The following is a 25,183-nucleotide window of genomic DNA, read 5'->3' as shown; positions in this document are numbered from 1 at the left end:
GGCTCTTCTCCATGTCCTAGACAGCAAGATGCTGGCTGTAATGATAACTGGACTGACTGGAAGGCAGCCGAGCTAAAGTTCTGCTTTTGAGGAACTATAGACATTTGACTTGTCATAAGACGTTCCTTTGCTTCTCATCCAGTGCTGGAAACCCTTCTCCAAACAGCTCAACTTCTCCAGGCTCCTGGAAACTCCAACTTAATGCCCCTGAAATGTTCTCAAGCAGAAGAGGAGAGCCTGGTGCTTGAAAAGTCATGTACTATTTTCTCTATCACACATTTGCACACACATATTAAAAATCAGGCTGTTCCCCAGCACTGAAAGATGAATTTTTAATATAAACCACAGCAAAGGGAAATTAGGAGAACTCCCCTGGGGGCAAGGGATGGGAGTGGGGAGAAAGGCTGTTGGAGCAAAAAGGTTCTGACAAGAACCACCCATTGATTTCTCCTCCTCTCCCTGCATCCCTCCCCGACCTCCCTCCCTCCAGCTCTCACTGTCTTTCCTTTTTTTCTCCTTAATGCTTTGGAGGATAAGGAATTATAAGTAGCCACCTTGAGGATAACTGCAGCAGCCTCTTGAAGCTTCATCTTCATTTCCTGGTGAATTCTGGTATTTTGCTTCTCATAAGCTGCCTGTTTGGGGATCACCAGCACACCTTTATGTGGGCCCTAAAGTGGCATGAGTTACTTTAAAAGGGCTGAATTGTTGAGCCTCCGAGGGCAAGGGAGCTGGCCTTGGACACCAGTGCTGTGTGAGGGGTGTGGCAGTGCCCAGCCAGGGACAGCTTGGGCCTTTGTGAGGGTGTCCCCGAAGCTCGTCATGAGTCACTGCTGATGGGGGGGTGAGGGGTGGACCCACAGCTGCTTATTGGTGGGAGGAAAGCTGACCTGATAAACACTCCCATTTGTTTAACACTGTTTATTTTCGGGGGAAATGTTTATAAAGTCATTGGCAGTCCTATGCATTCCTGCATGATTTATTTGGAAAGGTGGAAAGAGCCCCATTGTTTCTCTGTCTGCAGAGATCATAAGGAGAGGTATGTGGGGGCTTGGCCAGGATGTGAGGAATGATAGTGAGTGGTGGGCGGCTAGGCAGAGTTCAAGGGTCTCTCATACCATGTGTGCAGTGCACATCTCTGCATAGCTGGGACTAGGGTGACAGTATAGGTCACGGGAGGCCTGCCCTGACATGCGAGTGGTGGCTGCTTTACAGTGAGGTCCCACTCCCTGGGACCCGGGCCTGCTGTACAGCTGGTCCTCTCTGCACCCTGGTGCTCTCACCCCTTCACTTGCTGCCGGGGTTCCTGGCAAATTATGCTGTCATGGCTTGTAAGCTGCAGCAGGCTCGTGGGTCTCAGGGCCACCGAGTACTGCCTCCGTGAGGCTCTCCCTTCAGTTCCACTCACGTTACTGGAGACTTGCGATTGGTTGCTCTGTAAGAGAACAAGGTGGACCCAGAGCCCTCCTTGAGTTCAAGGCATCTGCAGGGCAGTGGTGGAAGAGAATCTAACCCAGGGGGCGCCACTGAATGGGAGAGGTTGACAAGGTTTGCATCCATATGGACATTTCTAGGCTCAAAAAGAATGTTCATATCTGGCAGAAAATGGACCGGGTTGATGTCATGTACATGCTAAGATCTGAGGCGACCCTGGTATTTCCTCTCAGTAGCCAGCCTGCTTGGACCTGCTTCATTGTTAACAGTTTGTGATTCAGATGGAACCCTCCTTCCCAGCTACGTAAGTGACCTTATTTCCTTATAGGAAAAGTGTAAGTTATTGTTACTGATAGTACTATGTCAGAAGCCAGGAAGTTATTGATCAGCAAGGATTTGAAGCTGGATGCTGGCAAATGGTGACTAATGAGGCAAGTGACCCTGGCTTTCCTTTATGTAGCCATATTTATTAAGACACTCTGTGTGGTCATGACTGTCAGATGTCATTGGCTAGCAGACGCTCTTGGAGCCCAGGCATGGTAGGGCCAGTGTTGCGGGGGGTGAGCCAGTCCAGGACTGCCAGCCATTCCCAGCCAACCACAGCCTCTGCATCAGCCTCAGCTCTTTTCTCAAAGGTTGGCTCTCTGAGAAGCCCAATGCATGGAACAGTCACTGGAAGAAATGTCAAAGCCTGAGGCCACCAAGAGTCTACACTTTTTTGAGTTGAACCTGAGAGCAAGCTTGTGCTTTTGAGTGTCTTTGGAGTTTGATGACTTCTGACCTGGGCCTGTCTGGTAACTGACAGGTTAAAATCAACAGCCCACTCTTTGTGGTGACGAAAATGTTCTGGAGTTAGAGCATATGGATGGACACACAACTCTGAGATATTAAAACCACTGAATTGTACACTTAGAAGGGTGGATTTTATGGTATGTGAATTATAACTCAATTTAAAAATGGCATGAACAAAAATGCTACAAAAGAAGGAGAAAAACAACTGTAGGGAGAAGTTAACACACCAGTGACATTTGGGCTACAACTTGCAGAATGCCCCACCTAAAGGGGAAGAGTGATGAAAAAGCAAATTGTTATTTAAGAACTAAAACCATTACCAACTGATAGGCCCTTTAGTACAATAACCACTGACTGACCTGCTCCTTCCTCCCTGTTCCCCACTCCACCACCGTTCGTGCCCAGCAGCAAGGGCAAGCATCTGCTTGGGCTTGAACCTGCCACATTCTTGATGCATCCAGAGGTTGGTGCACTCAAGTGATAAAAGGTCATACAATGGCTTTCTTACTGATGCCTGAATGACCAACCATTTCTTGTTGCTGCAGTTTTTCTGGGCTCCTGATGTAATGTGCTGCTGTGTAAACACATTTGTTTTTCACGATCATGATGATGATGTTTCTTACACTAATCCTCAATGTTTGCTGCTCGGTGACATGTCACATTGTGACTGTTTTATAGCTTCCTGTAACTTATTAAGTAATTCTGTACCAAAATTGACTTTTGGTTCCGAATTACCCTGCACCTAAACCAATAAAAATATTTAGCCAACCAATCAGCCAGTAGCTCACATGGCTAACACCCTACTCTCATCAGTGATTGTCTCCTTCCAGAAGCCAGAAAGGCAGGGGTCATGTCCTATTTGTAGTGGCCCTGGGGGTCAGACTGACTTGGGCTTGTTTGGGCCCCAGGCCTGGAGGATGTGGCACCCTGTGGCCTAGGGCAAATGCCTTCCCCCTCCAAATGGCAGCCTTCCCCTTTGTGAAGAGGGGCAGTAGCAGTCAGCATCTCCTAAAGTGGTATAACAGTCAGAAAAAAATGCACATAATTCCTAGCACAGGGCAGCCTGGTGTGGTCAACTCTTGGTAGACACCACGACCATGTCAGCAGTGGAAATCCCGAGGCTGGCAGAAGATAAAGCCTGCAGGGCACCTGGCATGTCACCTGGCCAGGTGAAGGCCCATGGAATAGTAGGCACACCTGCTGTCTGAAGTAGTCATTAGGTTCTGGCTCAGAGCAGCCTCCATCCATAGTCACGTCATGTTAGTTCTTTCAGGAGTGGCCTTAGCACAACTGGCATTGTCTCTTGGGGCTGCCATAATAAACTACCACAAACTGGGTGGCTTAAAACAAAAGAAATTTGTTCTCTCAAAGTTCCTAAGGATTAGAAGTCCAAAATCATGGTGTTGGCAGGGCCACACCCTTCAGGACTCTAGGGAAGGAGACTTTCTGGCCTTCTCCAGCTTTCAGTGGCTCCCAGCAGCCCTTGGTGCTCCAGTCTCCACCTCTGATATTCTATGGCTTCCCCACAAGTGTCTGTGTGTCTCCAAATCTCCCCTAATAAGGATATCAGCCATTGGATTTAGGGTCCACCCTAATCCAGTCTGGGCTCATCTTAATTATGTCTGCAAAGACTCTATTTCCAAATAAAGTCACATGCACAGGTACCGGAGGTTAGGGCTCACACATATCTTTTTTGGGGGTACAGTTTAACCCAGGGCAGTGAATGTCCTGATTTTATGTGGGGGGGGGGGGGACCGTGAGGCTTATTGCTGGCCCCTCCTTTATCCACAGGGGAGAGACATGGTCCCTTGCAGAGGGAGTGTGTTGAGGGGCTGCCCCCTCCATAAACACTCAAGCCCCTCCATCTCCCATCAGTACGGGGAGCCTGGGATCCTTGTCCTCTGCAGGAAAGGGAGCTGGGCTGCGCCATGGTGAGCACGAGCCACCGTCCTGGCAACTCAGCAGCAGACTCTAAATTAACCACAGCACAGAAGGTCTGGAATGGATTTGGACCTGCCTTTGGAATTGTCATTGGAAACAGCCCTGGCCAAATGGAACAACCATCTGTTCGGGATGGTTTGAGAGTAAGAAAATGGGTTGGTTCAGCAGGAGGGAGCTGGGCTACCCTGAAACTTGGGCTGGGATGGTGTTGGAGTCACCTGGACCTCACTCTGCTCTGGAGCTCTCAACCCCCTTCCTGCCCCACCCCATCCCCGAAAAAAAATCTAGGCTGCTCATGCCACCCAAGCCTTCTTGTTTCATGCTGGACTGCCCTGGCTGGAGAGATTTTCCCTTTTATCAAGCCAGTCTTTTTTACCAAATCTTCTCCCATGGCCTACCCTGCAGGTCTCCTCCCAGCTCTCTGAGACAAATCTTTCAGCCAGTTGAAAATGGCGCCTTTCCACTGAGTCCTTGCTTTTCTGGGTGGAATAGGTCCTTCTCTCTCACCCTGTTTCATTCATTACTTAAGGTCATTGTCATTTGGCTTGGCACAGAGCACCCCCCTCCCACACTCTCAATGCCGTACTCTGTTAACACATCCAAGATCGCATTTGAGTCCCTGCATTTCTGGAATGACTCAGAATGATTCAGATGTACGTGTGAGCGTACGTCTACTAAACCTGTTATGCATTTTCCATTTAGGCCTCTTTCCCCTACCTCATCGTTGTACGGTTGGTTTTAAACACTAAAATGTGAACGTTTAGGTTTATCTCTCTCTGTTTTAGTTTGTTACATGTGTGTACCTGCCCCAGCTTTTTGAGAACCATTTGGATTCTTATTCTTAAATCATTTGCTATCCTTCTCAACATTTTCTGAGAGGTTTTGACCCATCTAAGTGACTTTAACTCATTGAGGACATTAATTTACCTTTTTTCCCCAGAAGAATAGTCATGGGGGGAAATTACAATGATATTTGTTGGAAATTTCTTATGAAGCGTTGGCCTTGTTCTTCGGGAGGAACCTGACATTGCTTCCCTGCAAGCAGGAACGACTATTTGCTTTTGCCTTCCTTCTCATGTCTTGATGGAAACTTGGCCCCGCGGCCCTAGTCCTGTGTGTGCTAAGTTCCTGTTCCACGGTCTCAGGGCGGGAAGGAGATGCTGGCGAAATAACTCCTGGCTGCTCCATGGATGGCCTATATGTAGAATCAAGTCCTTGTTCAGATGTTTGCAGACAAAGCACAAGGCATGAGGGACTTGCTGATGTTGTTGCAGACGCACGTCTCAGCACACACTCTCAGCGGGTGCCTGAGAGTCCCGAAGCATCCAGCAGATTCCAGGTGTAGCTCCGCTGAAGAGACCAGGAAAGTCCCTTCTCACCTGCTGAGGAGATGGACTTGGCTGTGCTCATCCTAACAGGCTGTGAACATGACTCACAAAACGGGGTGGGGTCGTGAGGTCACTTGCTCTGCAAACAGATGAAAATAAACAGTCTTACCCCAGGGAACATTGGACATCTCCCTCTTTTTTTTTTTCCTCAGGAATCACTTCTTGGCCTCTTAAAGAGGGAATTGGAATCAATATATTCCTCCTGAAGTTTCTTTGTATTTAAAATTGTGAAAAAGGTAGATGCTGAATTTTATTTATGAGCTCAGTATCTACAGGGCTCATAATTACCACAAAGCAAAATTTCATTTTGGAACACTTGAGCCAACAATTGAGGTTTATTTTGGAGTAGTTGATATAATAGAATTGTGGCTCCACCAAAGAATTTGGGAAGTTCTGTGGAAGTCCTGGGTAAGAACACTTGACCTGCTTATTTCTTATTTAATGTAAATTCTGATGGCAGTTTTGAGGCATCTGTTACTTTTCATTGCTCTCATTTCTTGGGCTGAACCATAGTATCGATAGGCCTTAAGAGGTGTGAGGCCTGGAGGGGGCGCCATCAGACTCATTGTGCACAGGCGGCCCTTGGCACAGCATGTACAACTGGACTATATTTTGAGCCCCATGTGAATGTACAGTTGGCATCTATCCATTAGCTTTTAGGTTATAGTACCTAAGACTAGTCCTGTGATGATAGGTGCCATGTCTCATCATGTCCTAGTTTTGGAGAGGGCACCAGTGAAAGACTGATGTGTCATCCTGGGAAATGGACTGGGAAGAAGATGGCCTGGGGAAGTGGGGTCAGGGGGTTGATGAATCCATGTTCTGTACCGGCCGCTGAACGTCTTGAATGACTAGTCTTAGCTGGAGTCCTTTTGGGGAGTCTGGCTGACCAAGCTAGGATGAAGCAACACTTCTGTTGCAGTGTGCATTTGGCCTCTAGGGAAATGTGGACAGATAGCAAACCTCTTGGGAAGTCAAGGTGTCCTCCTTGCCCTTGGACTTGGGCAAATTCTAAAGGGCCATGAAGGCCCTGCACCAAGGAAGGTGGGCGCAGAGCTGAGTAAGCTTCTGTCCTGTTCTGGAGAAGTGCTGCTCGTTTCATTAGTGAACCCTTGTATCCTACTGTGACTTGATTTGCAGCAAGGGATGGCAGAGAAGGAGCATTTGCAGCTGACTCCTGCCACCTGGGGTTCCATGAGGTCTACAGGAAATGGAGATGGGTGCTGGGGATGGAAGCCCTGGGTGTCATTGATGCTGATGTAAAATCCTCAGAGATATGGGTATTTGATAAGAGTTGGAGTATCGCCTTCCCTGGAAAGAGGAAAGTCAGGTTGGAGAAGTTGGGGGTCTAGAGAGTTGAGCCGAGAGAAGAGAGAAGTGGGATACAGATACAAGCCCCGTATCTGTCCAGTTTCACCCTTGGCCAGAAGGTGCCTCCAACTCAGCCGGGGGAACTCACGAAGGATAATGACAACCTCTCCGCAAGCAGAAAAAGAGCAGAGTGGTAGGAGCTGCAGCAACCACGTAGTTCCTCTGTGAAGACCCAGTGAGGCACATGCTAGATGTCTGCATTAGCATATACCCTTGCGTGGGAGACATCCATGTCTACAGGTGGTGGCAGGCATATCTGGGGCATTTATGCCCTGTAAAAAATAGGTCCCTAACAATGTAGAAAGGCACACTCCGTATTTAGGAACGTCTACAAAATAGGGCCAGGAATTTCATGTGAAATTGTAATATTGCAAGAGCGACAGATGCTCTTGTTTTTGTTGCCTGCAATAGAAGAGAGAGACACTGGAAGGTGCATAAAATTTTCATGGCCTCTGTTTGGATTATGCGATTTTTGTGTCTGGTGTTGTGTGGAAGCTCACAGTTACTATGAAACACAGCCACAGTGTGGCAAAGAAGACCTGCTGATGAGATGTTTGGGATCAGTATAGACATGTCTGAGTTGGGGGAGTGGATCCAGCGTAGTGTGAAGGGTGAGGATGTGTGGGGAGAGGAGTGGGGCAGTGGCTCCCCTGTAAGGACACACAGACGAAGCATAAAGGGAAATGGTAGTGTTTAAATGAACAAAGCTAGATAATGTAATTGCACATTGATTTTCATTGTCGCCTAAATGGCGTGCTTTCACATGCACAGGTGGTAAAAATATCCATTTATTTTGTTCACAGGTTGTATTCAGACTATCTCTACTTTGCAAGTTCGAATAAATCTGCTGATGACTTCCATGAGAAAGTGACAGAGGCTCTGCAGCTGTTTGAGAATTGCATGCTTGACTACTCGCTGCGTGCCTGTGTCTACAATACCTCCCTGAACAACGCCATGCCTGTGCGTATCCCCCTCCTCGTGACAGGCCATTTTGTGGGTACCGTGCAAGTGGAATTGTGTATCTGAATTGTAGCATATAAACACAGAAAAAGGTTTTCATGAGCAAATGGGACTGCACGTCACCTTTGAGAGATGGCTGATACAAAAGCAGAAAATCATGGATGTAAAAACTGAGCACCAATGGGTCTTTCGCTGGCTCTCTGCTTTCTTCCTTGCTGATCACCCACTGCTGTCTCTTTGGGCACGTTTAGGAGCGTTGCCATTTAATGCGACTCAGAAAACTCACCGACAATTAGAAGGGGCAGCCATCAGCCCCCAACCTTCAGATTGTTCTAAGAGCTTTTCGTCTAAGGATGGGTCGTTCTGTTGGTTTACAAAATTACCCACCAGTGGCTTTCAGTGTTTCTTCTGTCTTCTTTTCTCCTTAAGAATAGATGTGTTTTTAAATGTAGAAGAAGCTGTTAACGGTAGAAGACCCCAGGGAGAGAGGCTGGTGGTTGAGTCCGGGCAGGGGCTGAGGGTTGGAAGTGGTGGAATTTTCCTGAAACAATTAGCAGGAAGGGTTTGAAGGACTTGCTGGTGGGTTGGACCAACACCGATTAAAGGAAGAAACGAGAGACGGGTAGGTTTTCTGGCCTGCATGGCAGGTGTGGGATCTGGCCTTGCTTAGCTATTATTTATTATTGTCATCTGTGATTGTGGCTGAGGGACATCTGTGCAAATCCTGGAGGAGGGAAGAAATGGAGATGGGGCAGGAGTGAGGGACTGGCCTTTGCAGTAGAGAGGAGGTTGTAGTGGCCTAGTAGTGTGTGCACAGCCTCAGGCTCAGTGCACCTGAGGCGCAGAGAGGCAGCATTCACCTGCAGTCAGCCAGCCAGAAAAGGGAGGATCTGGTACCCACATCTGGGCTTTAAGACCCATGTTGAGCCCCGACCCTTTCCCCACAACTTCCCCTTTTGTAATGCCTCATATGCATCCAACCTGTGGCAGACCCTGGAGTGTGAGAGGCAAGTTGCAAGATGGGCCCTAATTGGGGAGATGCACCTGCTGTATCTGCAACAAGTGATGGGTCAGCGCCTCTGTTTTGTTAGCACATTGAGCTTTTTGAAACCTCATGCTCATGATCTAAAGTGTCCTCAAAACAAACCAGAAGGGAAAGAAGGAAAATTGGGAAGATAGGAAGGCACGAGTCCCTGTTAGCAGATGTGGGCTGGGAGAGGCGAGGTATCCTGACCAGCTAGTGTGGCTCAAAGAAGGGTCCGGAACTGCTTTCTCCCAGGCTCCAATCTCTCTTCCAGAGAGTATATGAAAAACTCAGAAAAGAGAGGGATAGGTGTGGGCTTGGTGTCAGGGGCTTCCTAAGGAAGTGGCATAAGTGGACTGAGTTTGGATGGGCAGGAGAGGTTCGATAGTGAAGGATTGTGACTGAGCTTCTGTTTATTTTAATGGCTTTAAATTGTGTTTCTCTCCACTGAAGAAGAGATATAAATATGCACCCCCCAGAGTGAGCCAGGCCCCTTGCATCTTCTCATGCTGCAGGGACCAGGCGAGTCAAATGTGCATCTTGCCTGCCTTTATGAATTCCTAGGAGGCAGGATTTTTGCAGCTGCTTCCTCCCACACAGACTAAAGGGCATGCCTTCCCCTCGCCTCCCTGTTAGCACCCCAACCATGGACATTGAAACCTTGCTGAGACTGGGTGATACGTCCCTGATTGGCATCAGTAGTCTCCCCACTTTTGTGCACGTCTGAATTTTCTCCTGAGCTCTTGCAGTGCCTTGCCCCACTCAATGTTCATGGTTCCCCTGGGATCCATCCCTGTTTACACATGTGGGGACATTGAGGCCCACAGAAGTTCACCCTCTCACCCCAAGCCACTCCCTAAGACTCCCTTAGTTTAATAAATCGCCAGGACTCTCAGAACTCAGATTATAGTTTATTGGGGCAAAAGGATGCAGATTAAAATCAGTCAGAGGAAGAGGTGCCTGGGGCAGACTCCAGGAGAGACCAGGCAGCTGCTTCAGGTGGCCCCTCCCCAGCAGTACTCCATGCTGACAACACTCATGGCCTCCTAGCATGAGTTTTGAGTTTCATCAATTTGGGAAGCTCACCTGTGCCTGGAGGTCTCAGGTTTTTACTGGGGTCAGTCGTGTGGCCATGACTGGCTGCCTGCATAGCTGACCTTTATCTCCAGCTCTTCCAGAGGTCAGGCTGATACCGCAGCACCGGTTACATCTCAGCATAGACTGGTGTGGCCCAAGACCCTCAGGGGCTCACGGGTGAACCCCCAGAAGCTGGGCGCAAAGACCACACCTTTGTCTGACACCATTGCTCGTTCACTGCACAGGGAGGTCACAAGGGGCACACTCAAGATTCAGTCCCAGATCTAATAACCTGTGAAACCCACAGCATTCCTGCCTTAGCTAGTTAGTTCCTAAAAGCAAATCTCTGAGCCAGCCAGGAGGCATATGCTTTTAAATTCAATTCTATGTTTTGCTGAGGGTGACAAGGCTGTAACTTAGTAAGTGGGATCCCTGGGGACAAGTTCAGATGCATGTGTCCTGAACAGGACATCCATGAGACCATGTTCCCAGGAGGAAGTGCCAGGCAGTTAGGAGGCAAGTAGATACCCTCCCTTGAGGAGGTGACTCTTCACTTACAGGATGAGAAAAGCAAATGTCCCCTCTGTGGTGAATTCCAGCCCAGCCACCCACAGGGAGTGTTGTCTTTCTAAAACATGCCTGGACCCTGGTGCTGTCAGAGCATTCACTGCCTTCCTAGAGCACCTGAATGCAAAATGCCAAGGCTCCTACCTGCCTCCCTGCTTCCCCCCAGCTTCCCTCCCTCTCTGTGCTCAGCAGCCACCCTCTCTCCCTCCAGGTCCTCAGTGGTTCCCAAAGGGTGGTTCATGTGCCAGGAGCATCAGCATCCCTCGGAAACTTGTTAGTAATGCACATTTTGGTGCCCCTCCTTAGATCTTCTGAGTTAGGAACCCTGGTTGAGGGTAGGGGAGTGTAGGCACTCCCCTCCAGGGGAGTCTGCTGTGTCCTCAGGTCCGCAGACTGTTGCCATAGAGCCTGTCCCTGGGATGTGCTTCTAGAACCTGGTTGTTTAAGAATGTCTTGTCTTTCGGATCTTGCTTTAATCTGACCTTCTACTCTCTCTCGCTTCCTATTCATTTTTTCTACAGCATGTATCACAATTGATGACTATAGATGTTTGTTACCATCTAGTCTGTCTCCCCACTAGATTACAAGCTCCATGAGTCCAGGGCGTTAGCCGTTAAATAGTAACATCTCCCTGGCCTTCCAGGCACCTGGTATCAACCATTCACTCAGATTACTTGGTGAATAAAGGGGGAGTTGAAACTAATGGGAGGCTGGGCGGGGGGTTGGGGACATGGAGGCCCATTTGGAGAGCAGCCTGATTCTCCCCTGTGCATGGACCTCTCCTGAGCTCTCCCCCAGTTCCCTATGGGGTGGAACCAGCCCTGTGCAGAGACCTGGCTATAAATCCGAGCTCCAGTGGGTGCAGCCAGCTGATCCTGACAGACCCTGCCCCTCCTTGGGCCTCAGTTTTTCCATCAGTGAGTTGGTTAGAGATGATAACCCCAAAAGGCCTCTCTCAGTGCTGATGTTTTCTAGTTTTAAATGTATTGGGGGCACTTCCCCTCCCAACCCTTATAATCTTCAATCCATTTGATTTTCTGGCCTATGCCAGGAAAAAGTGAGGATGGAAGGATTATGCGTGGGCCTGCCTTAGGTTTGTTTTCATGGTATAGAAGTGTAGGGTGATGCTCAGTGCATCATTTGGTGTTGTCCAGAGAAACAGAACCAACAGACTAGATGGATATGAAGAGGCTCACAGAACCATGGGAGCTGGCAAGTCTGAACTCCGTAAGGCAGGCTGCAGGATAGAAACTTTGATAAAAGTAACCTTGAGATCCTTAATCCAGAATACCCAGGGGGGAAATTCAGGCAAGAGCCAACTCTGGGGTTGAGGCAGAAATTCTTCTGACCTCTAAGCCCCTTAGTTCTTGCTTTTAGGACTGCCTACTGATTGGATGAAGAGACTACCCCCCACTGCTGATGGCAATCTCTTTTGTTTGTTGTAAATACAATCAACTGATAGTAGGATGCAAATCCAATCTATGTAATTGCAATGATAGGCCACTTGTTTGACTAAAGAACTGGACATCCAAACAGAGCAAAGTTGACATCTGAAATTAACCATCACAGTGCACACCAAACACTTACTTGAGATGACTGGAACTTTACTTGGTTTGTGAGGGTGTCTAGGGGGTGGAGGTGGGAGGTGAGGGGGAATTGCAGTGAGTGGAACAGAGGGAGGGTTCAGAGGACCAGTGGAGCTAGACCCTGTGAGAACCCACCTGGGTGTCTCCTGTGAGAACCAACCTGGGTATCCTGGAAGCCTTCTCCAACTCTTCCCCACTGCAAGCCCTCTCAGGCTTATTCCCTGACCTTTCCCTCCCCTGCTTGAACAAGCCTTGGCCGGTGTCGGAACACCTGGCTGCAGTACAGTACTCAGTCAGCAGGTGACTGTCCTCAGTGAGGGCAGTGGAGGGGCTCTCACCAAGAAGGTCACAATGCAATTTCAGAGAAATATTCTTTGCCTGCCCCCACCTACCACCAAACGCCCAGGTGCTTTCCTTCCTGAAAGATCTCGAGCGGCAAAGGCAGGGTCTGAAAAAGAGAAACCTTGTCAGGCTGCTTGCCTCAGCCATGGTCCTCGAGACAGGCAGGAGGAGACGTTCTCATAGTGATTTTCTTGCATTGGTGGTGACACACATATTTATTTCTGAGACCAGCATGTCCTCACTTTCTCTTTACTGCTGGCCTAGTTTGAGATCTTTTTTTTTTTTTATGAGCGACAAGTAAGGTAGCAACAAAGCGTAGGTTGGATGCAGCTAATGCATTTTGGAGACAACTTATCCCCCCCTAATTGTTTTTCTTCCTCCATATCCTCCTACATGATTGGAAAAACAATGAAATGGAAAAAGAATTGCGAGAGATGAGACTCTGTAGTATCTGTATGTATTTTGTTAACTGTGTCTTGGGCTCATTGCTAATGCCTGAGAATCATGTTGAGCCCAGGTTGTGTGGGACAGGGGGAAGGAGATGCCCTCCAAAAGCACAAGGTCGAGCTGGGAAGAGACAGAAATACGAGACAAGAGCATCTGCCTGAACAGGTGGGACTCAGAAGAGAACCTGGGGGTCCTGGGTGATTGGGTGCCGTCTGTGTGGTAGGGGATGAATTGGAAGTTCAAGTCTACCTAAAAGCTTTCTAAACAGGAGACAGCCGGGTGGGCCACTCTCTTGGTTGGGATCCTTGTGCATGGGCAGTGGGTGAGGGGTGGCAGGGGATGCAGAGTCTGGAGGCAGGAGGCCATGACAGTATCCAGCAGCTGCTGGGGGCCTGAACTCAGGAAATGGCACTAAACTAGGGGGAGGCAAAAGACAAGAAATATTTGGGAGACCACAGAGGGGCAGATGGAGTAGGGTCCCTGAAGACACAGGAGTGGGCGGGGGGCAGAGTGGAGGCTCTGGGGAAGGGGGTCTCCATGAGAAAGGAGAAGGGGGCCGTTTTCTTGTAGCTTGCCATTTGGCATGAAAGAAGGAGCAGAAGGATGGGCACCCAGTAAGTGTGCGTTTGGGAAGGAGAAAGGATTTAGGTTGAGGAAGTGTCCACCCAATGGCTTTGTTCCACCCTAATTACATTTGAATGGCCAGGCACTTTTTGGGTCACGGATGCCCACGCAGCCTCAGGCATGGCTGGACATGGAGCTGTGCATACTCCCGGGGCCTTCACAGTTTCTTTGGCACAGCTCGTGGTTTGCTGGGAGCAGCCAGCCAGCTAGGGTATCAGGCAAAGGATGTTAGCGCCATCAGTTAGGGTAAACTTGGCCTCCTCCTGCACCTCGATTCCTCAATGGTGCTGCGGGCAGGGCTGTTGTGAAGATTCAGTGTGGCCCTGTGTGTGGGAACACTTTGACCATGTTGTGCAAAAACCCGTCCTGAAGACACAAGAGCACTGAGCACTAAACTCCTATTTCTGAAGGCATCGTCCTCTAGGATGACTTTTGTATTGTTTTACGATAAAACAAACAGCATAGCACATTTGGGAGAGTGACTGAAGGTGTTGGGGGGCCACTCCTGAAATAACACCCGCCTTCTGCTTGGCCCCTAGGTGAGGCTTCAGGTGGGACTCTATGTTGTGTACCTCCTGGACTGGCTGACCGTCTTTAGTAAAGAGCAGTTCCTCATCCTTCGTCTGGAGGACCACGCATCCAATGTCAAGTCAACCATGCACAGGGTCTTCCAGTTCCTGAACCTGGGTACGAGTGCCGTGTGGTGGGTGGGGGTGGAGATGGGGGCAGAGCGGGCATCCCACGGGCTTGGGCTCCTCCAGGAGTTCTCAGACACAAGGGCCGGGTAGGGCTGGCTGCCCTGTGGGACCCAGGAACTCCCTAAGGGAGGTCAGTTCAGCACCTGGTTTTACAGCACCCACCGCGCACGGGTCACTGTGCGTGGCGTGAGGGATTTGCCGAGAGTGAGGAGGCGGCTGCCTCTATGGGAACTGACCATCCAGCAGAGGGAGAGGCTGTGGGTCAAATAACTGGAGCCGGGGCACCCAGAATGATTTGGGATCTCAGCTGGCTGAGGGATATGGAAGGCTTCTTGAAGGAACACACTGTGAGCTGACCCTCAAAAGACAGATGGGATACTGGGTGGCTGGACAGTCCTGCCGAGGACACCAGGCCTGGGGGAGGGAAGGGCCATGCTATTGCATTGGGGATTCGGGTGTCAGAGCCAGGTGGCTGCGTGTGCTCACTGGCCACAGCTCCTGGGCCTCTGGGGAGGGGTAGCCCACCCCCAATCCAGGGATACCAGTCCCAGAGTCCCAGTTGGGGTGACAGACCATGCTATTGTCCAAGGCGGTGAGTGGGAAGAACGTGAGCGCAGGTTTGGCATGCTGCCCGTGTGTGTGCTGTAGGGAGGTATCCCGTCAGTGTGTGTGTATTTAGTTGCAACACAGGGTGTGTGTGCAACGTGTGTGCATGTATGGACACATTTTGTGAAGCCACGCTCACGTGTAAAACAGGGTCTGGACAAGCCATATTCCTTCACAGAAGACTCCCCTGTCCAGCTTTCCTACCTGGGAATTGTGTTAATCAGATATCTCTGCATATCTGTGCCTACCTCTGGGAGTTGAGACTCTTTCATATCTGATATTCCTTTTCTTTTTAGGGGGGTGGGGGGCGGGGATCTGACAATATGATGGAGTGGGATTACTTTTTTCTTTCTGAGTCCTTGAACCATTTTCCTTTCATTGACCACCGGCAGACTCTGAAGCATTTAGAAGCTTATCTTTATGATGGACAGCAAAGGGGTGGGAGGCCAGCTTGGTTCCTTCCATCTAATGTAATTCTGGGGCAGTGGGGTGGTTATTTGCTTTGAATGGGCTCCGGACCTTGGGTGGATCCAGAGACCTGGGGATAGAGAGGCCTGAGCAACAGTCAGAGCAGGTTAAGCCTGTGAGAGGCTGATGTCCAGAGAGCTGTGGGGAAAGTGGCAGCCCCAGGGTCACAGGCCTGTGCCTGGGGCCACTGCTGGCGTGGCCCATCAGCTTGTCACTGATCTTCCTGCTGAAGGTGGTGGTCCAGCCACTGGGATTTCTGGACACAGGTGGCCTTCTCTACTCCCTCCTTTAGCCAGACCCCCAGGTGAGTTATGACCCAGCCAGGGAGCCCTTTACAACAGCAGCCCCGAAGTAGAACTGCTGTTTAGCAGAATTCCCGTGGGCTGGTTAGCCAAAGAGAGGCAGACAGCTACGCAAATCAGCCCGTACAGGGCAACTGGGACCTGAAGCCAAGGAGGTAAGCCCCAGGTAAAGGCTGAATCATAAAACACGGGGATGTGCTTGCCCTGAGGGCGTTCATTAAAAGATTACATGATGCAGCTTCTTTCCTATTTCATAATGGCATTTCCACCTCCCCTTCTCTCCTCCTGCTGTGGATCCAGCCAAAGAATTTCAATCTCAAAGCACATTCTTCTGAGAGAAAACTCCTGTCCTAACATGAAGTACAGAGGTATTTCTGCCCAGTCCCTTTTACTTCCTGCCATTATGGGATGCTTTGCCTTTTATTCCAGGGCCCTTAAGTGAAAAGCAAGAAGCCCTGATGACCAAGAGCCCTGCATCGAACACGCGGCGTCCTGAGGACCGGAACCTGGGACCCATGTGGCCCATCACCCAGAGGGTCCTGCAGGACTTCTATGGGCCTTTCAATGCCAAGCTGGCGCAGGTTCTCGCGGACGAAGCGTTCACGTGGAGAAAGACATGAGCTCGAGTTCCTGCCACCAGCCCTGCACTGGATGCTATTTTTATTCCTAATATTTTACCATCTTTTTTTGGTGGGGGTCCGTGGGATTCAGAGTGTGGAGAAAACCCCAAGATATAAGGCACGACACGATTTTCTTATAACCATTTCAGAGTTTCCTTTGTGATGTTAAAGAGCCCAGTAAATGACTCCACACTCCTCAAAACGTCTCTGTCTGAGGGCATTGGAATTGCCAATTCCGCAATAATTCGGTTCTGCATCCACAGGGCTCCTGGGATGAGGCCCCGGGCACCACACTGAGGGCCGAGGGGAAAGTATGGAGAAGGTGGAGGCCCTGCTGCCTGCGAAAGAACCGAGTCTGGGCTTCTACAATTCTGGGATCTGATTAAGCAGCTAGAGGTCATGCCAGGGGCTTGCCAGAGCTTAGACTTCACATTCAGTTTTGAAACACATCTTTGTTTAGTTCACTCAGACTCATTTTGGGTGGAGAATGAAGGTTTCTTTTTTTTTTCCTCCTTTTACTCCAGAGCTAGCTTTGGTCTCTTCAAATACAAACCTTGTGAACTACACTGTTTATGAAAGGGAAAAAAAATGTCAGTTTGTGGTTGTGCACCCCTCCCATTCTGTGCTTGAGATGTTGCCTTTTTACGTTTAACTTAGAAAATAACTAATTTTAAGCCAGCACCTAAGCATTTAGCTAGCTTTAATTAGCTTCTTCAGATGTTTTCATGAGAAATTCCATTTAAAATCAGAAGATAAATTTTTGCCATTAATGGCAGAATGCACACCTTCAAGGACTTTGACACTTACTGGAAAGTCTAGGTAGGCCCATCCGTCATCAGGTGGATGGGAGAGAACCGGGTGATGGTGCAGTTGTAGTTCTGGATGACTGAAGCTGCGATTCTCTGCCCTGCCCTTGGAATGAGTTTATTGTCCACATTCTCCATCATGTGTGGCCAAACCTCCCCGCTCAGTCATTAAATTGCAATATGTTTTTATCTTAATTCAGAAGCATGATGCATGAACTTGGGTTAAACATGATATACTTGGATTTGGAAGGAGATTGGTAAGAGCTGAGTCTCAACAGGATTTTCCAGAACTTTCCAGTCTGCTTAGCAGCTTGGTTTACTGAAGGATGTGCTGAAGATCTTGTCTTTCCTTGGACGTGATGGGGACAGTGGAAGCAAACATTTGTGCCCACCTGCCCCGGTGGGAACTCAGCGAAGCTGTGCACTCACGTGTTGTCAAGGGAAGCTTTTTGTAAACTGAAGCACTTGGGTCAAGGTCGCGTGCGCCTCCATCAGGATGGGCAAACGTCTGCAACCTAACTGTAACAGGAACGTGTGAGATGGAGACTGGGGCTTCCATGGCCTGAGAATCTGTAGTTCGTTAGCAGTCCAAGCATAGTGTACTGCCGTGCACCATTGGGGACGGGACGTGCAGCCCACTTGCAGGTGTGCAAAGGGCTGTCTGCCCTGGTGCGGCCCGGCTCTTCCTGCTACTGAAGAAGCAGTGTGTCCTGGACACCCACTTTCAGGAACAATTCCCCCCTTTCTCTCGCAGCCAGCCTTGGTGCAGCAGCCAGCAGGGAATTCTGGCTGGGGAACAGACTGGGTGTTTAGGGAGGTATCCCGTCAGTGTGTGTGTATTTAGTTGCAACACAGGGTGTGTGTGCAACATGTGTGCATGTGTGGGCACATTTTCTAAGTGGGCTCCCTTAGGCCGTGTGGCCGATGGGCCCCCTCCGCTCTGGGTGCAGCCCTTTCATAGATTCATTTCTCGGCCAATTCACTTGTCATCTTAAGTACACGTTTTACTCTTCCACACCTAATATAATTACAAGGGATTTTTCTTACGCACTCCTGTGCATGTGAATAACATGTACTGTAATTCTGCTTCTTACAGAAGTATTATGAATGTATTATTTCCAATATTATTTGGTTTATTATACAAATCTTTTTTATATGCACAGGCCAGTCTCTTCTGTGCCAATCAGTGCCATCCAGACATGGTTTCTCTCTAAGGACCTTCCCCCGGGGGCGCCCCTGCCGCCGTGGCTGTTTCTCCTGGGAGACCCAGTCTTTGCTGGCAGCAAAGGTACCACTTCGGGCAGTGATTTTGAGCCTGTCGTCCCAAACCAAAGCAAACAAAGCATTTCTCACGACCTGGTATTGAAGTAACTTTGGGTTCCCAAAAGCTGTGTATTGGATTGTGTTAAATTGTACTCCCTTTGTCATGTAAGGTATGTTAAGCAAATCACAGTTATGCTGTACTTTTATTAATATTTAACGTAATTAAAAACGGAGCCTCTGACCTAAAGAGTCTGTGCCTCTCCTCTACGCTGTAAGTACTCCCTGGTGTACAGTGTGTGTGAAATGACCTGTGGAAGTGGGTAGACATCTTACCTGCCTGGTCAGGTACACTCAGCCCTAAGGAGGTGCTCGCAGCTGGGGTAGGTGTGAAATAGTGTCTGAGCATGCTCCAAGCCAGGCAGAAGAGACTTCCAGGTCAGAGAAGGAGGGTTCAGCCATCAGCAGGTGGGAGTTGGGGTGGCAGGGTCCAGGCTGGCCTTAGCCAGGCTGGGTCTTGCCTAAGATGCCTTGGACATCGGATGGGAAGGTCTTTAGGTGACCTGTGTGCTCCAGGCCTGCTCCCTCCGCTCGCATTGGGGCCTGTGGGCTTGAGACCCCGGAGTGACTTGGTGCACATCATTGTCAGTGGATGCTCAGCTTTTGGGCAGCAGCCGGGCAGATGTCCACTGGCTCCATGGGGGCCTGGCAGGCTTGAGGGAGGAGACGGGGCCCCTCAGGTGTAGGGGTCTGGGAGCCTCCATCCTCCGGGGGGCAGCGTGGTCCTGGGTCCTCAGGGCCACAGGAAGCTTTGGGGAGGTCCTTGCTTCTAGAAGGCCCACCCCAGGTGAGCCCTATCTCCCAGCATTGCCCCCCATCGTGGTGTGTTTGAGGTGTGGGGAGCCAGGGGCAACATTCCAGCCCTGGAAATAAGGACAACCCCATCTCTTGGTGACGGGACAAGGAAACACTTTGTGCAGCAGAGAAAATCAGTGCAGGGGGCAGGGGAGACATGACGTGCGGGGAGAAACAGGCCACGCTGAAGCCTGTGAGTGTTTCTTGCACAACTCGGCCTTCCAGGAGCCTTCCCACACCCTCGCTGGAGCACGCCCTCTGCCACCCAACACCAGCTTTCCAGGAAGGTTCTGGCAAGTCATGTACTTCTTAATACAAACTCCCACAGAGTGGCATCTCCCAGGTGCTTCCCTACATGCTTTGGCCCCATTCGGGACTCAAAACAAAGGCAGGTTCCCCATAGAGGAGTTTCAGGTGTCACCAGCAGAGAGAGAGGTATTGTAAGGTGGGGGCCGGGTCGGGGCTGTTTTTCTGTTGCTCCGGAAACGCACCCTGAGGGTAGCGGCTCTGCTGGCGGGTGAGGCCAATCCTACTGAGACCCACGGGGAGGCAGCACTTTGGGGGTGGGGTTCCCCCAGGACGGCCCTGGCCAGGTTCTCTGTGGAGCGACAAGGAGTGGAAAGATCCCTTGGGGTGGCAGCTGTGTCACAGGGGCATGCCTGTCCTGCTGCTGCATGACAAATTTCCACAAACCTGTGGCTTCCAGCAGCACCCATTTGTCACCTCTTTCGGTTCTGTAGGTCTCACGGGGTAGCCCAGGAGCCACCCACAGGTTTTGGCCTGTGGCTTCTCCCCCATCTTTAAAACGTTGCATTGTCAGGCTCTCGCTCACCCTCCCACCTGTGGCCGCATTGCCTTCTCTGACTGCCACCTCCAACCTCCCCCTTTTGAGGACCCACCAGAATAATCTGGGAGAAGCCCCCACCTCAAAATGACACCTGCAACGGCCATCACGGTGGGGGGATGGAGGAGACGGAGTGTCCGGGGAGCTGGCAGCCAGCTGGAGGGTGGAGTGGGCGCCCTTTCACGGTGGGGTGCCCAGCAGATCTGAGCAGGCTGCCAGGGACGCCTTCCTGTCCAGACGGGGGCCGGGGAGGGCCGGGACTGGAGCAGGCGGTGCAGGGCACAGAGAGGCAGGGAGAGCTCCACCTTTGTCCCAGATGCCACTCGCAGGACAGTTTGGGGTCATTTCTTCCACGGGCCATCGCCTTACAAGGAGCCGATCGCCCCCACCCAGGCTGGACTGCTTCCCCGGCTCTAGGGAGCAGTCACTTCTAAGTACTTGTAGCGACTTTGTTTTCTGAAGTTACTTTCTCAGTTCCCAGGAGACCCACCTCAGCCACGTGGACTGTTGCAAGTTTCTGAAGTTCAGCTGTTTTCGAGTAAGTCATACTTCAAAGGGAACAGCTTGTGAAAGTCTTAAAAATAGAAGGTTTCTGGTTCCCAAGACAGCCTTAGGCGCTGGCTACCCCATGGCCGCTGCCTCACGCCCCAGAGGTGGCTTTGGAAGGCTGACCTCCAACCCTCCTTTCAAGGTCATGGCCCCGGCTTGACTCCCGCCGGGACGTCTGCCCTGCCTGTGCTTCCGGAAGGCCCGACCTGTGTGACCGGACCCCTGGCCCCAGCCCTCCACCCTGCCCGGTCCCCGCCCTGCTCAGCTCTCCTTTGCAAACCCACCCTTGCTCAGCTCTCAGGCAGAAGGACAGAACTACGGACAGCTTGGGTTCCTTACAGCCACCAAGGCTGCTGCCCCTGGAGCGTTGCATGGATAAGGCCTGGGCCCGGAGCGGGACGGCGGGCGCTGGGGCACCTGCAGCTACCAGTGAAGAGAGCGGGGCTGAGAGGGGTTGGCACCTCCATCACCCCCCAGGTCACTGCGTGCTCCTGCCATGGGTACAGGGACCTGCTCCTACCCGCGCCTGTGCTCCTGGCTGAGCTCGGCCAGGTAGGGAGAAGAAATCCTCTGTCCTGTGCTGGGCTGCATTTGACCATCTGGATGCCCGGCCCTGGGTCTGGGGTACAGAAGAGGGTGAAAGAGACCATCCTTCCACAGCAAACTTCCCCCCCCCCCACCATGGGGCAGCAGCCTGGGGGAGGTCACGTTCCCCAAGTCCCTGCATGCACCTCAGCTCTGCACGGTGAAGGGTGAGACCGAGGAGCACAGGTTGTGGCCAAGGCTGAAAACCTGACCTCCTGGAGTCTTGACTTGCCCGAGGCTGCTGGGTCAGGTGGTGGTAGAGGCAGGGGGCCCCCAGCTCTCCACCTCCCCAGATGAATCCCTTCCTCTGACATAGCAGGGAGTCCAGGCATGAAAGCACCGGGCTCCTCCTCCCCGACCCTGCCCACCTCTTGGGAGCAGTGGGCTGCCTGCCTGTCCTTCTCCAGCCTCTGACCACAAGGGGCAGTGTGATTTGCTTCTGCTAACCTTGGGCAGGCAGAGGGACAGTGTGGAGGAGGGGCCTGGAGCCGGATTCCGGGCCTGGCTCTCCCAGTGCAGGGGCCGGGGGTCCGGCCCATCACCTTGGCCTTTGGGGACCCCTCGTCCAGCTCCTGCCCGGTCACTGCTTGCTCCCTGAAGCTGGATCCCACTGTACCTGCTCTCCTCCTCTTACTTGTTCTTCTGTTTGGGAGGCTGTGCACCTGGCTGCTGCCTTCCATCCTTTGTGTCCCTCTTTTCTTCTCCCACCCCACAGAATCTGCAATCCTGCTGGCTGTGCCCTGAATTCTGAGCCCTCCACATCATCTCCCCCTCTCCTCTGCTGCAGCCAGGAGAGCTGGCCAAGACACCCCTGCCTCCACCCCACAGCTCTTTCCCTGCAGTTGGCAGCCAAGCCATCTTTTAAAATATCCATCAAAACATGCCACTCTCTTCATTGAAGGCCTGCACTGACCTCCCAACTCACTTAGGATAAAATACAAAGACGTCCCCTTCCTGTTCCGGCCTGCCCCGACCTCTCAGACCTCAGCTGCCCCCCCGGCTCGTCCCTCAGCTTTAGCCACCCGACCTTCTTACCTCCAGTCCTTTCCCTCACCAGCCTGGCCCTCCCTGTTCTCCTGCCCACTCATCCTTTACCTCATCCCATCCCTTCCCTAAAACGGTACCTCTCCGGCACTCTCCAGCCCCTGGGCCCATCTGATTGTCTTCAGAAATGAGTCACACTGTGGTCACCTGGGACGGTCCTTTCTCTTCAGGTGGAGCCCCCATTTACCGCTCCGCCTGGATCAGATCCACGAGCTGCGTCCTCGGAGCCGGTCAGCGCCTGTGCAGAGTAGCTGCTCAGTAAACCTCATGGCGTGGGTGAAGGGGAGTGGGCGCTCTGAGAGCCCCCCTGGTTAACCAGGGGCAGGGGGCCTAGTCCTGGGGCCAGGGATAGCTTCCTGAGGAAGTGGCAAGGGAGCTTGCAGGAGAACTTCCAGCCTGTGCAGGTAATAGAACCACAGGGCAGAGGCCCGCAGGGTGGGCGGGCTGGGGCTGGGGCTGGGGCTGGGGCCCCGGGGAGAAAGACAGCAGCTGAGCGCCCCACATGGGCAGGGTTTAGGAAGGTGAAAGGGCATTCCCCGAGCAGGGGGTGGGGAGTACATGCTGGCCGGGAGGAAGGCTGAGAGCAGGGAGGGCCAGAGCACCCGCAGGGAGGGGGTGGGGAGCCCGGGAGAGCTCCGGGCTCTCAAGGAGAACCGGGCTGGGACTCGGGGTTACCTGGCCTCTGTTTGCTCAGCTGCAGAATGCGAACAGGCTACCCCCTGGGTGGCCCCGTGCCTGCGAAAGCCTCAGCTCAGCACCCAGAGCCCAAGGGTGTCCCCGGCCGTGGTTACGCTGACCTCGTAGCTGTTGTGGCCGAAGGAGGTGAGGCCGCCATGCTGAGTGGGCCCTGAATGAACGCGGGCTTGGATTTCAGGGTAAGGCATTTCACTTTGGTAGAACAAGCCCCTAGTACCGGCGTTTTCTAAGCAGGGCAGTTTCATGGTCAGAACAGGGCTTTGGGTCATTCATTCAGTGTCCTGAGGTAGAGCCCTAAGGTGGGAAGCCAAGGGGAGGTGAGAGTCCAGCTGAGAGTGGAAGGCCCCGGGCGGGGGGCGGACAAGCTAAGCAGCTTTGCACAGGCACTGTGCCAAGGGGGTAAAGCATCCACGATGTCACCAAGCACCACAGCCTACAGGACAGCAGGCCTTGGTGGAGAGCTCCTTTAGATATACGTTTGCATGTAATTTCCCATTTTACAGATGGGGAAACCGAGACTCAGAGAGGTTAGGTGACTTTCCTGAGGTCACACAGCTGCAAAGCACTGGAACCAGCATTGGAATCCAGTATGTTTGATTTCCCATCCCGTGCTCATGAATAATGGAAGGCTGTGGTCAGCAGCGGGGAGGTGGGATCAAGGGCAGTGTCAGTCTCGGGGTCAGAGTGTCCAGCCTGACGGCGGAGGCAGCCACCGACCGCAGAGGGCGAGGGCGGGCTGTGCTGGGCTGGTGTTCTCCCGGCATCCATAATTGCAGCCTTACTTGGGCACTTGGGTAAGGGGGACGCCTACTTATCAACATATACATTTCTCATACATTTTATTTTTATTTAGAACATTTAAAATATGTTTATCTGTCTGTCTTTTGATATAGGGCCCCGGAGCCTTTTCTGTGAGTGTGAGAGTTCATTGATAGGAGTTCTGGATCATCTTTCTTGCAGAAACAACAGTGTCACTGCTGATTTCTGGTTTCAGTTCCTCTAAGGCCGGAGAGAACCAGGCGCTACTGCACACCATCGGAAGGCAGCTTCCTTCGGCATTTCTGTGATTACCTCCTCTATATATGGGCAGCCGCCTTGCCCTGATCTGTTCTCAAAGGAGGCTCCAGGGATCCCTGAGAACCTTCAGGACCCTTCTAGGGGGTCCACAAGCAAAACTCTTTTCATGATCTTACTGACACGTCCCTTGCTCTTTTCACTCATTTTCTCCTGAATGCACGAGAGGTTTCCAGAGGCCACGCCGCGGCTCACAGCTGGTATACTGTGTGATTCTTGTGTTTGACAACTGCTCAGCTTTCGTTTCTGACAGATAGAAACTACATAAACAAAAGCTCTTTGGGTCCTCAATAATTTTAATGCTCGAGAACTGCTGCTTTATGTAACATTTCATTAAGCCACAGATTTACAATTGGCATGAAGATTTGGGAGCCGAGGCCATTGACTGGTGGCAAATGCAAACTCGGTGGGAGATTGTTTTGCAGGACAGTCAAGAAGCAGGAGCGGTGGGTGCACCCTGAGGTCAGCCGGATGTTGAGGGGACATGGAGACCCCTCGTTCCAGGGAGGCTGGATAAGGGTCCTCATGACAACAGTGATTGGGACAGGAATAAGGTGCCTTTTACCGTGCGCCTGCTGGGGGCCCTGTGCATCTTCACGGGTCTCCCTGGATCCCCACCACATGCTAGGAAGGGGCTCTGTTGTTATTCCCACTGTAAAGGTGGGGAGACTGAGGCCCAAGGCCGCCCAACTAGGAAGAAGCAGAGCCGGGACTTGGACTCAGGTCTGCTGGCTTAACCTTGGCTTCTCAGCTCTGAGTTAAGGTTTCCAAGGAGGCCTGTGGAGCAGGCAGAGCCCAGGTGGACGCGTGTGGGAATTTGGGGCTGGGAGGCTGGGTGGGGCTGGTCTGAGGGTTGAGGTCAGGGCTGGGGCCAATCTTCAGGGTCATCCCTTCGTGGAAGTATCAGAATTGACTCCGAAGGTGCAGTCTCGCCTCCGTGTGCCCCATCAGACACCCTCCCAGTGGCTGCTGGGGCGGAAATGCCCCCTGGCACCCCTGGATGCTGCCATCCCTGGGGTGGGGGTAGGGGCGGTGAGGGGCTGGGATGGCTGTCCCTTGAGCCCTCCTGCCCTGACAGCCAGGGGATTTTGAACCCAGGAGCCCCAGGCTGCCCCAGGACAGCCAATTCTAAAGTTAAGAAGGGGCCGCTGTGCAGGCAGCTCCTTCGGCTGAGGGTTCGAGTCACAGTCAAGGAATGGGGAGTGGCCGCTTCCCGGAGGCTG

The 25,183-nt window shown here is 51.8% G+C and overlaps 1 protein-coding gene and 1 long non-coding RNA gene across 6 annotated transcripts in view; one reads left to right on the top strand and one right to left on the bottom strand.

Annotated features, from left to right (window-relative positions):
- The window catches only part of CHST15 (carbohydrate sulfotransferase 15), a 79,141-nt gene extending 60,260 nt beyond the window's left edge, over positions 1 to 18,881 (top strand). For 4 of the 5 annotated variants that reach the window (XM_077126337.1, XM_077126335.1, XM_077126334.1 and 1 more), the window contains exons 6-8: positions 7,730 to 7,886; positions 14,093 to 14,240; positions 16,057 to 18,881. In XM_077126337.1, coding sequence (XP_076982452.1) covers positions 7,730 to 7,886; positions 14,093 to 14,240; positions 16,057 to 16,247 — 496 coding nt within the window. In that variant the 3' untranslated portion in view covers positions 16,248 to 18,881. Of the gene's footprint in view, positions 1 to 7,729; positions 7,887 to 13,013; positions 13,365 to 14,092; positions 14,241 to 16,056 lie in introns of those variants that run through there. The other variant, XM_077126338.1, reaches the window with a different exon arrangement.
- LOC143654415 (uncharacterized) lies at positions 319 to 5,588 on the bottom strand. Its single transcript, XR_013161801.1, has 2 exons — positions 5,095 to 5,588; positions 319 to 1,435 (listed from the first exon to the last, which is right to left on the bottom strand). It is a non-coding gene; the product is annotated as an uncharacterized LOC143654415 (long non-coding RNA).
- Positions 18,882 to 25,183: the final 6,302 nt, after the last annotated feature.

This window comes from Tamandua tetradactyla, chromosome 13, assembly GCF_023851605.1.
Source record: "Tamandua tetradactyla isolate mTamTet1 chromosome 13, mTamTet1.pri, whole genome shotgun sequence".
Lineage (NCBI taxonomy): Eukaryota > Metazoa > Chordata > Mammalia > Pilosa > Myrmecophagidae > Tamandua > Tamandua tetradactyla.
The sequence above is the reverse complement of the archived record's forward strand: the minus strand, read 5'-3'. Positions and strand labels throughout refer to the sequence as shown.